At 26.0% G+C, this 13,011-nt stretch overlaps 1 protein-coding gene across 1 annotated transcript; it reads right to left on the bottom strand.

Moving 5' to 3' along the window:
• Window positions 1-955: 955 nt before the first annotated feature.
• LOC129987564 (uncharacterized) lies at window positions 956-11,057 on the bottom strand. The gene is made up of 2 exons (XM_056095531.1): window positions 10,830-11,057; window positions 956-1,586 (listed from the first exon to the last, which is right to left on the bottom strand). The coding sequence occupies exons 1-2, from the start codon at window positions 11,055-11,057 to the stop codon at window positions 1,359-1,361; spliced, it is 456 nt and encodes a 151-aa protein (XP_055951506.1). The 3' UTR covers window positions 956-1,358.
• Between the last annotated feature and the right edge of the window lie 1,954 nt (window positions 11,058-13,011).

Below are 13,011 nucleotides of genomic sequence, written 5' to 3'. Positions count from 1 at the left end.
GAAAATTTAATCGAGATCATACTTCAACTAAAAAATATCTTTTTGAACAAGAAACATAATAAAAAATTTTAAATTCGTCATTTTTCTTTGAATTAAGTTAGATTGAAATCTAACTTTCTTTTCTGAAGTTAAGTTAAGCTCTGTCTGATGAGTAAGCAGAAACATATTAAGTAAAATTCTCTGTTACAAATTATGCTGATTAATTTTTCAGTTCAGTTTGCTTTATAGCAAACAGAAAACAGCACTTCTCTAACTCGATATCTTAGACGAATGTGAATTGCAAACTTATTGCAATTTGGAATATAGCAGATCATCTTTAAAAAATTAGCTTTAAAATACTTTTTCTCAATAATATTTCTCAGATCATTATACAGATGTCACTATTATTGTATGATATTTTCAAGTCTTTATTAAAATATTATCTATTATTTTAGATGCTAAGAAAGATAAATATCTTTAAAGTGGAATATTGGAAAGGGAAACTAGACTGTCTACGCTTACATTGTTTTAATTCATTTGTTTTATCATTAAATCTTATTCATTTTAATTGTCTGAGGAGTCTTACTTTATAAGTCATACTTTATTTTTAAGGGACGAAAGATTCTTCGATGAACATCTATATATATACAGCAATTAATGTACTAATCATTAAAGAATTAAAATTATGAAACATTAATATGACAATCAATTAGGAGTAAAAGTTTGAGCTTCAAAATTTTCACTTCTGCCCGTGTAACTGACTAACTGACTGTCTCAATAAGTGCATTTAAAGCTATGACATTAAAGTGCAACTCATTAATGGGTATAACTATGAAAATAAACAAATAATCTAAAATGAAACTAATGATCTGTCATTGTCTAATTGTCTGACCAGATTCTTAAAAATTAATTAATTCATTTTTTTTATTTCTTTAACAATATAATTCAAACAAACTGTGTAACACCAATGCTTCATAAAGCATTATTAATTAATCAAATATATATAATCAAACTCTTAATCAATTCTAAGTATTTGTTAAAATATAATTACTTAGAATACTAAATAAGTGCACGTTATATATATGTATTTAATTCTTATTCGCATTAATTCTTATTATTTCGTAAAAGATTATTTTCCGAAGACATGACATTTGAATTTTAAATTAAATTTCTGTTTAATTCAATGATTAATGAAACTAAATAGCTTTTTAAAAATCTGAAGGAGAAAGTACTTTTCTCATAGTGAATTTTTCAATAACACTTTTGGCTCGAAACTTATCGAGAAATTCCCACTTCACAACGACATAAGTTCAATTAGTTCAGAAACTGCTCTTTGGGATCTTCAGTCACTTGAAGCGAATCATTTAACATCAGTTATTTCACATTAAATGAATGATTTGGTAAAGTGTTGTCAGACGACCATCAGGATATTGCCCTGTAGCAGTGCATCTGTATACTCCACGATCGTAAGGTCCAGGGTCTCGTACCATCAGGATGGATTTACCCATGTGATCGTAGGCTCTGATTCTTGGATCCTGATAGTAGCATTGTGGGCAAGGATATAATGGCTCTTCTACGTCTCCTCTCATTTTGGACCAAACAACGTTCTGAAAAGTTATAAAAACAGGATTTAAGAAACGGATAAAATATATATCTGTTCAGAAAGTTTTTAAATATTTTTTTTCTTCTATTCATTCTATTTTGAAATAATTATTCAAAGTAATATTGATCATTTTTTTAATTTTAAAATGTGTAACAAGGCATTACAAAGTGGTTTTATTTTTTTATTTATAACTCAACTAACAATTACTATACAGAAAATATTCGAAAGTGATTTAATATTTAAAAAAAATTCTTACAACTAAAGAAACTATTTATTTATTTAATTTTAATCATTTTAATATAAAAGAACATCAATATATTCACTAAATCTCACTTGGATTAAATCGTCTTAATTAAATTTTATATAAACAAGTTTGTTCGGCAGACGAAAATTAAATTTTATATCTACATTACACCGAGTTTTAAAAAATGACACTTTTTTGGATTAATGCAAATTATCCAAATATTAATCAAGCTAATCAGTTTTTGGAGGGATTACGCTATAATTTAGTCCAAAATCTCAGCAAATGAGATGCTTTGATCAGAAAAATGATTTGCTAACTTTGATTAAAATTTTATAAACAATGAATTGCCATTTCATATGGATCTTGGCCTTATATGCAAATCACAGGAAAATATTCTTACCCGTTTCAATATTATTTATAAAAAGTTATCAAAAAATAACGATTAGTATTACCAAAATGTTAATTAACACACTCAAGTGATAAAACTTCAAGAATAATATACTAGCTTTACTTCATACAAGGTATTTATTTTTATGATGACTTATTGAAATAATTAAAATGTCTGTGGTTTGAAACTGCATCAGATAATTTGAATCTGACAGAGTAGTTTGGAATCATTGGTCAATTTGAGTTTGAAAGAATCCTTGTGAATCGTAGGTCAATTAGAGTCTGACAGAGTATTTGGGAATAGTAGGCTAATTTGTGTCTGGCAGAGTACTTGTGAATCGTGGTCAGATGAAAGCCAGCGTCTGAGCCTCCATTCTATACCAGGAACCCAGGCTAGAAAAGGTGTGACCCTCAACATCACATTTAGTAAATTCCATGCCAGTGTGCAAGATGAAATCGGGTTTCGAACTTAAATTCTCCATCCTATAATCATAGACATTACTATTAGGCCACCGAGGCTCCTAATTTACAACAAAAGATGACGAGAAATGGAACGAAAAAAAAAGGAGAAATTTTTAGTAAACTAATAAAAAACTTGTCAAAAAATCCATAGAAACGATGGTCTTTCATTTAATCGTATTTATTTGTGATTATTCAAGAAAGTTATAAAGGAAAAGTGTTTGTTAAGCCAATGTGTCATAAAACTCTGAATAATAACATGATGCTTAGTATGATCAAACTTATTTATGATAATTCAAGAAAGAAGAAAGAAAAAAGAATACCCTTTGTTAAAACAATGTATCATAAAACTTCAAAGATGCAATGATGATTCATTTGATCTCATTTATTGATCATTTTTGATTTTCCAAAATTCTTTGTAGCCTAATCACCTTACGCCTATTTAATTTAATATATTTTTACTTAAAATATTTTGAAAGAGACGATAACTTTTTATGATAATTTAAGAAAGAAAAAAGAATTTTCTTTCTTTTTAAAACAATATGTCATAAAATTCCAAAGATGCAATGATGATTCATTTAATCTCAATTATTGATGATTTTTGATTTTCCAAAATTCTTTGCAGTCTAATCCCATTAAGCCTATTTAATTTAATATATTTTTACTTGAAATATTTTTAAATAGACAATAACTTATTTACGATAATTCAAGAAAAAAAAAGAATAGCCTTTGTTAAAACAATGTGCCATAAAACTCTAAAGATGCAATGATGATTCCTTTCATCTCAATTATTGATGATTTTTGATTTTCTAAAATTCTTTGTAGCCTAATCACATTAAGCCTATTTAATTTAATATATTTTTACTTAAAATATTTTAAAAGAGACGATAACTTATTTATGATAATTCAAGAAGAGAAAAAAAAAGAATAGTCTTTGTTAAAACAATGTGTCATAAAACTCCAAAGATGCAATGATGATTCATTTGATCTCAATTATTCATGATTTTTGATTTTCTAAAGTTCTTTGTAATCTAATCCCATTAAGCCTATTTAATTTAATATATTTTTACATGAAATATTTTGAAAGAGACAATAACTTATTTACGATAATTCAAGAAAAAAAAAAAGAATAGCCTTTGTTAAAACAATGTGTCATAAAACTCTAAAGATGCAATGGTGATTCATTTGATCTCAATTATTGATGATTTTTGATTTTCCAAAATTTTTGTAGAATAATCACATTAAGCCTATTTAATTTAATATATTTTTACTTAAAATATTTTGAAAGAGACGATAACTCCCGATTTTTTTTTCATTTATTCTTTATTTACATTCCACATACAAATATAAGATTTTCAACAAAACCATGCTTCTGAAAAATCAGTCATCAGGAATTTATTGCATAGTTGAATGTACGACCGGTCAGTCGGTGTAAGTCGCAATGAGTAAAGTGGCGTTCTGCAACAAAGAAAGTTACTAATAAAGCGTTCTCGTAACACCTCGAGCACAATAGGATGAAAGCACTAAAAATCAACGTTTGCATAAATATGCTTAATGTCTACACGAAAGAACCGATTCACGCTATTTCATTCGTTCTATCAGTTTCGCTAAAAAGGGCATTCGCGTTCATTCTTTATCAAGCGTTCAATGAGATACATTCCTGCTGTGCAATCAGAAAAACAAATAAAAGTAAAAATCTTATTATTGAAGTTAATGATGGGGAGATACAAAATAGTTCCTATTTCTGAAATTGGCGAATGAAAAGGCAATTTCCGTGATTACTTTTATGTTGGGAAAGCACATTGTTTTCGTTGCATGGAGCATTCTTTAAATTACTTGTGGCACAATATAATGGGTATGGGTAATATTGTGTGTCAAAATATTGGAATGTCACATTTTCAATGAATTTGTTGTCCTTTAAGGCAACAGAAAATATATTTTATTAATGTCCTGAGTTCTTATAAATGCAATAGAGCAAAAGTTAGAATTCCCTATTCTACATATATTGTCTAGTATATATAGTTGCCTTTTAAGCAGCATCATGAAATAGATTCATAATGTATTTTGAACTTTTAGAAAGAAATAGAAATTAAATAAAGGCACACACGCACTGACAGACACTCAAAAAACTGTGAAATAATCCTTTTTCAAGTTAAAACAGTGTACTTTTTTAAATTGGTAAGTTATCAGTGAATATAAAATTATACTTATTTTTATTTATTAATTTCTTCTTAAATATTATGACATTTTAAAAATTGACTATGTATAATTTTTTAATATCAACTGAAAATAAAATTTAAAAAAAATTATTCATTGTATTTTTTCTTGGCAGTAATTTCAATAAAAATGTTTAATCAACTCAGTAAACTATTATTGAAACATTTTTGTAAGTTGAAATCTTTTTTGTATAAATAAAATTTTATTTTTAATTCATTTTTTTAAAAACTATGTTTATATATGAGATTTAATAAATTGAAGGAATTAGAAAATGTTTTAAATGATTTAAGGTATAAAAGATTATTTAATGTAAAGAAATAAAAATCCAAAATTCCTGATTTAGAAAGAATGCTGTAGCATAAATAGTCAGTATAGAACCAAAAGTATTAACATTTGCTTAATATATCCATAATAATACATTAATATCAAAAATCCATTTAGTGTTTGCACATATGGTCATAATTCTGTCGAGTTTGTTATACTTATTTCGGATTCTTCTTGACATGTTGAATAAAGCTTCAATTTGCCTGATTTCATCCCGCGTATATTTTTTTCGGGGTGGGAGGGGGTGCCTATCTATCAATAAAGTAAGAAATAACCATGCATATGCTATATGAAATTTCTTTACTGAATGATTAACGATTACTTTAGTATTTACTAATCTCCTAGGGTGACCAAGCAATTCTCCATAAATTTTGGTTATACTTAATTTAAATTAAATATTTTAGATATGATTTCCTGCCCATGATTCCATCATATTTTCAGAATCAAAGCTGTGTTATTTTAAGTATCCCACAGATTCTTCGTTCATTGAGCACATGAATTCTTTCTAATGGTAATTACTCCTAATCATAACAGCTCAATTAAAACGTAAATATGCTGTTCAGCCATATCCTAACTTGTAACTATATTGTAGCTATATTGTCACTTCAATATTTTTATACGTTCTATAAACTACACAAATGATTAACAGAATGCTTCATCTTTAGATGAAATTCAATATTTGATAAAATAATGAAAATCATTTCAGTTTTGGAATAACAATGTAATCTATTGTTGGAAATTGAGCAAAAATATATTTTTAAAAAATGCAAAATTCAAAAACAAATTTTTCACAACAAAAAAATTGGTATCACTGAAAAGAGAGTTATTTAAATTTTGAGAGGACATAAAATCATTTTTGTGTTATAATATTTTCGGACGGAGAAACATTTAAGATTCCCTCAATTTTTTTATTAATTAAAATTTGAGGTAGCTGAGGGTGAAAATGTTTGGTCTGTAGAGCGTCAACATAAGCACACACATACACACATATTCCTTTTTAATAGTAGTAAAGAAGATCATTTCTTTGTATGGCAGCAATGAGTATTTCTGCAAATCTGGCCAAATAGAAATATTTTTTGCTAAATATATAATCTTTAAATTATACCGAAGATTATCAAAAATTCTGTTGCAAACTAAGCTTCTCCTCAAATTCGAATGAATTATGATAAGCACATTATTACAAAAAGAAACACAAACATTACTCTTATCTCTGTCTCTACTAATAATAAAGCTGGATGTGTGTATGTGCGTGTATTTGCATTCTACAGGGCAGACCGTTTGATCTACAGCTTCAAAATTTGGTACGTACTTAATTTGAAGGATGGAAACATTCACCTCGTAGTACGTTTACGAATTTTTTATTAAAATTTAATTAATTAAAAATAAAGCTCACTGTTACACCTTCTGTGACAATTTCCTAAAATATTACAGCACAAAAATGAATTTTACGCTATTTTAAAAATTGAAGAGTTATATTTTTAAGAACAGCTCTTTAAAGTTGAAAAAAATTTTCCTGATGTCTTGTAATTTTTAAAAATTATTGATTTTGCATAATTTCCAACAATCGATTGCATTGTTGTACTGAAATTTAAATTATTTTCAACATTTTAATAAATATTTAATCTCGTGATATTCTTCCAGTATTGGAAGTTGAAAAATGGGATTCTTTTGTTATTTGTGTGGCTTATAAGACGAATAAAGATATGAAATTTCAATACTACCTGTATAAGTAGATAACTGAATAAATATTTACACTTTTAATAGCTCTATGATGACAATTGGACTATTTTCCATTAGAAAAGTTCATATACATAATAAATAGAACATATATAAAATAGCTAAAATAACACTGCTTTAGTGTCTGGCGATTCGACATAATCATAGACAAGTTAGTCTAGAAGAATAACCTATATAAAGAAATTAAAAGTAACCTATATTCTCGACGAACTAGCTAGTTGCCAAAGTTGACTGATTTTAAATAAGAGCAACTGAAATGAAGAACTACCATTTTACGCCAACAGCTATTTAGATTCTTTTAAAATAAAATTCAAATAGATATATAAGCAATATTAAACACACCTGAAACATTAATCTATTTTTTGAAGAATATATTGTGTGAAATACATCGATGATGATAAAAATTTTTGTTACTAATTAAGATAATCGTAAATCACCACTGAATTCTAAAATGTGCTCTGCATATAAAAACATTTTTCTTATTAAATGAAAGCTATTGAGTGAAAAAAACAAATATTATGAAATACCATTTTTAAATCTAAACGACTTATTTCTCATAAAATAATGACTTTCATTTGTAAGGAAATATAAGATTCCGCCATTCGAGCCTCGTCATTAAATAACATCTAAAGATAATTTTTTTTCCACACGCAACTCCCTTTCAGTGTACTTAGTAACTCAACCATGAACTGGCGTATGCACGACATGATCTTCTGGTATTAATTTAGAAAATCATCAATCCATTTAGTTTCTCTTATTCAAATGCACATAAAGAATGTTTTATCATGTGATTGTAATACAACAATTGGGAATGTAATTATTTTCAAAAGTTCTTTTTAGGAAATAGGAATAAAAACTTAATTAAGGAATTATTACTTTGGTTTAAATTCGTATTTCTTTGCAAGAATGCCATAATTTTTTTATAAATACATTGCAAGTTTTGCTTCGAAATTTACTTGCTATTATTCAAAATTTATCTTCTATGCTTCAAGTAATATTTTGTGTCGTTTAATCTTTATTCCCAAGGATTAAGAATTTTTCTATAATTACTCAGAATTTTGAAATAAATATGAATTAAATTCATGATCACATTTATAATTATGTACTTTTAATTCATTTATATAAGAAACCAATCTAACTATATTCTATAATTATGTAGAAATCACGGATTCATTTAAGTTTGATAGCATAGGCACGAATCCCACTTACTTTTCATAAATATCTCATGGCAAAATATTTCCTTATATTCATAAATATCTCATTACATTTGATATGTCAATAAATTAAGATCAACCATAGACTTATAGTATAGATGACTAAATTATTTTAAATTTTGCTCATTATATATATATATATATATATATATATATATATACATATATATATATATATATATATATATATATATATATATATATATATATATATATATATATATATATATATATATATATATATATATATTACATCACAATATATAGACAGAAAAATATTTTTATAATGAAACATAATTTTCTTAATTCATCTGAATACCATAGAAATATAAGAAAAAAAACATTATTGGTGAGGAGCATTTTAAAACCTATGTATCCTTTAAAGGGTCTAACGTTTCTAAAATGAAATAAATCTTGACCATTCTGGCGAAATTATATTGTATGATTCATCTTCTAAGCATGTACTTAATTTGTAAATTCACTCATTGTTGTCTTTGAAATTCAATTTTTGTAGCATTTGGACGTTTAATACGAAAAAATACAGCTTTTAATTTTTACATGATGCTTTAGAAACCTCTGTTTTAATGTGAGAAATTATTAAGGATTTGTGAAATACATATAGTCTTAAAAGTAATGCATTTTTTCTCACTATATATCTCTCAGGAAGAGAGTTTTGTTTAATTCTATGATCATTGTGATGACAGTATTTTAAATACGAGATGCACTGCTGTATTTTTAATAGGCTACTCGATATTTTAATAGAGCATCTCAACAGCACAAATTCATTTATGCAAATAAAATAAAGTATGATAAAAGTATTTTTAATTATCTAATTAACAATTTTCACTTTTGCATTTCACTCGTTGTTATTAACAAAATAAAATTTCGACAATTCATTAAGATGAATAAATTAATAGAATATCAAATATTTGTATATTCAGTTTCATCCAGTTTCAAATATTTATATATAAAGATAAATCTTTTGCAATGAATCTGTTAGTGACTATAAGATATGTTAATCCACAGTAAATTTGCATTATTTCACTAACGTTAAATTGAATAAGCCATAACATTCGAAATAACAAAAACAATATAATAATAAATACAAATATATCAAATGTTGTAAAGATTAAAGAACTTTATTTTGCTCTATTCATTATTTGCATGTTAAAAAAGATTTTAAATCAAATATTTATTAAAAGATTGACAGTTAAGTCATAGAAATATGTTTTTTTGGTTTCCATATTTTTTATATAAAATATTGCACTTTTTAACTGGCTAAATATATTTTAAAAGCTCTGAAAATTTTTAGAGAACAAAAATAAAATATATCTAAATAGTTACTGAAATATTAACAACATTAAATATTTCTGTAACTATTTATTGAAATATTAACATCATCATTAAACAATTTTCAAAATCCATGCCAAGATTTTTTTATGCCTTTTAAGGTATTGTAGGCCTATTTGTAAAATATTTCATTCACATTAATTTTCGATATCTCTTTTGATGAAACACATTTTAATTTTAAATAATAAAAAAAAATTGTGTCTCTCTCTTCCAAAGTAATTCCGATGTTACGAATTAGAATGAAATAATTTGTGATATTTATTGATTATTTGCACAATACGTTTCATTAAATTATTTGCAAAGGGACAGTTTTCTCCAGTATCGTTCTAAATATTAATAAAAAGACTGTGTTGAAATCTATCAGAAATAATATTTTTTATCTTATTTTAATAATATTAAATCTTGAATAAAATATTTGGATTTTAAGACCTTTCATATTGAAGGCATTGTTTAGGTTACTAATAAGGAATAAAATATATTTTGATACAGCAAATAATTTTTTTCAAACTAAGAAAATAAAATTTTTCCATTAAATATTATTTTTTTAAGTTTTTTTTAAGGTTTAGATATAAATATATTTTAAGAAAAATTGTAAAAATCATCATATTTTATGAACTGGATTGATTTTTATGAACTGGAATTATAATTGCAGAATTCTGCATTATAATTCCTATTGCATACATAAGAGTACAAATATTTAATTTCTATATATTTGCAGCCGTAATGTAAATATTTTTGTTTAATCACAGTAACAATATTTTAATTTTCTATAACTTTACCATACATACATATATATATAAGAAGGGGTTTTTTTATTTGACATCAACTGATACCTTCAGAAAAAAAATCATTATTTAAAATTCAGCGACTTTTAAATAATTTCAGTTTTTTTTTTTTTTTTTTTTTTTGAAGTTGGTCTTTATATTATTCAAATGATGACTTTCGACTTGGAATATAAAAAATCTCAAAATGAAAAAAAAATTTAAAAACAAATATTATAACACAAATGTCATTTTTTAAACTCATATAAATTAGTATTAGAATTATACATTTAAAGTAATAAGTATAGAAATATAACCTTTAATATTATAACGTAAACATTTTTTGATACTTGAATATTACCTCTATTAGAAATCAATAAGAATTTTGGAAAAATATATAAATAATGAAATAAAATTTTATTTCCTATAACAATTTACGTATTAAATTCATAGACCTTTTTCACCTGAGTTTCCAAATTTTAGAATAAGAATGTACAACCAGAAATTAATTTTCACAAAAGAAAATATACAATCTTAGAAATATACAATCTTACCGAAACAACGTATCCTTCGAAAAGATTCAGGCTGCAAGATAACTCAGCATAGCCCCTTTGCCACACTGCAGTCCCTTCCCCCAAAAATGTCCCAGGATATAACTCTTCCCCAGATCTCCCTTGCGTTGACCATCGTCCACCTGCTTGCGGCCAGTACGAAGGATAGTAGGTGGCACACACCGCAACTACAATTGCCAGTAGCAGAGACAGTGATGGTAGGAGTGTCATATTGATGATCTTCAAAGACGATCCACGCGCCCTGTTTTATATCCCGAGATAGTGAGTATGTCACGCACCGGTGATCACAGTCCGTGTCAAGGCGATCACGAAAGCAAATTCCTTGTCTTCGCCTGATCGTCTTTAGAAAAGATCTTAACATCCGCCTTTACATCACAAAGATGTGTTGGCTGCTTTTTTTGAAAAAGATCTATATCTTTAGTGATATAAGTATAGTATAGTGTTGATATATTTAGATAGAAAACTGATGATAGAAATATTGTTTTTTTTTATCCTCCAAACTTCCAATAATTCTAAAACTCATTCCATTTATGGAATTATATGTGTGAAGAAAAAGATCATAAATCTTTTTTAAGGTTAAAGTAGAGGTTATTTAATTTCAACTTGTGTATATTTATGATATAATATTTAGTGCATTTATAAAGGATATTATTTTTATAAGCAACCATGACATTTTCACTCTACAGCCTTTCATTATTTTGAAAAATCTCTCCACGTTTAAGGATAAAGGAAAATAGTGAGGTTATATCTTCTTGTAAGGTCATCGAGAATGTTATGTTAATCCCATAAGGGACTATTTATAATTATACTGTTTTTATGCTTATTTCCTCTGACTTTATTTTCTTACCACCACACGTAATTACCAAAAATGTACCTTTTCCCTTTTTAATGTGTCCTTTAATAAAGGAAAATATTGAGTGTATTTTTTCTTGCAAATAAATAACAAAAGTATATACAATTGAATATGGTAATTACATGACCATACATAACTTTATCATTTTCCGTGTGTATTTTGTCCGTCAGCTTCAATGTCAAAGTCAAGGCATTCGAAAAAAAAAAATTATACCAGCGACTTTCAGCCGTCTGTTCAGCTTCCACCAAAGTCGCCCATTTCCTGTTATTTTATACACTTCAGTCACGATATAACGTCATTTGTCACTTCATATTCTACGCAAGTACAACTTGAAATTATGGGTGACATTTTTTTTCAACAGGCTACATAAACTTTAATTCAGTAAAATTATAAACTGTTCCATAAAATTATAAACTTTACTATGTGAAGACAAGCGTCTTTAATAATTTTATGCATGTTGTTTTTACATTTTCTTATTCGAAAATGAAATACCAATCTGATTTACATTTACAAGTACTTTTTAACAAAGACAAAAACTATTATTTTACGACGGAAATATACAAAATAATCGAAATTCTTTAAAATTCTAGATAATAGGTCAATACTCTTTTTGCTACCTTGATAATGTTAACCTTTCGTAATTATATGAGTAATTCTATTATTATTCTAAGTAATTCCATAAAAAACTCTAAATGATCGAAAATTAAATCATCGGAAGTAACTGTATTCCTAATTGAAATTATAATAGAACTCGGAACTCGATTTGACAATTCAAGTAATAAAAATTTATACATTATCAATAACTTTAATTGCTCTCAGGGTGAAGAAATATTAATATATATTTTATGTTATCCACAAATATTGATATGAAAAATTTTATTTTCTAAAGCATGTAAATCTTTTCTACGTGCCCTTATTTGCTTCTTTACACAGAATTTCTGTGCAGTAAGATTTTAGACGGTTTTGACTATCTCCTTTCTTAAATTAAGGAATTCTAATAAAAATAAAACTATATTCTGTTCAGAACATTGTGATATTTTTTATAAAGAAATTACTAGGTAAGAACTTATCATTACATATATATATATATATATATATATATATATATATATATATATATATATATATATATATAATTATTTGAAACATTATTATTTTCTTTTCTTTTGTATTTACCATCTTACTCGCATATTTACGCTAAGATCGTAAACTACAAATTATTCAGGATTACATTGAAATGGTTCTTCTAGTTTTTGTTAAATTTATTCATTTTAGAATGAGGCTTATTTCATCAATTTACAATTATATCAC

Source organism: Argiope bruennichi, chromosome 10 (assembly GCF_947563725.1).
Source record: "Argiope bruennichi chromosome 10, qqArgBrue1.1, whole genome shotgun sequence".
Taxonomy (NCBI): domain Eukaryota; kingdom Metazoa; phylum Arthropoda; class Arachnida; order Araneae; family Araneidae; genus Argiope; species Argiope bruennichi.
The sequence above is the reverse complement of the archived record's forward strand: the minus strand, read 5'-3'. Positions and strand labels throughout refer to the sequence as shown.

Bases quoted from the DNA above. Each gene is read 5' to 3' on its own strand.
- LOC129987564 (XM_056095531.1), bottom strand. From the start codon at position 11,057: ATGACACTCCTACCATCACTGTCTCTGCTACTGGCAATTGTAGTTGCG. The intron at 1,587-10,829 runs GTAAGATTGTAT...ATAACTTTTCAG, and splicing joins TCGAAGGATACGTTGTTTCG to AACGTTGTTTGGTCCAAAAT.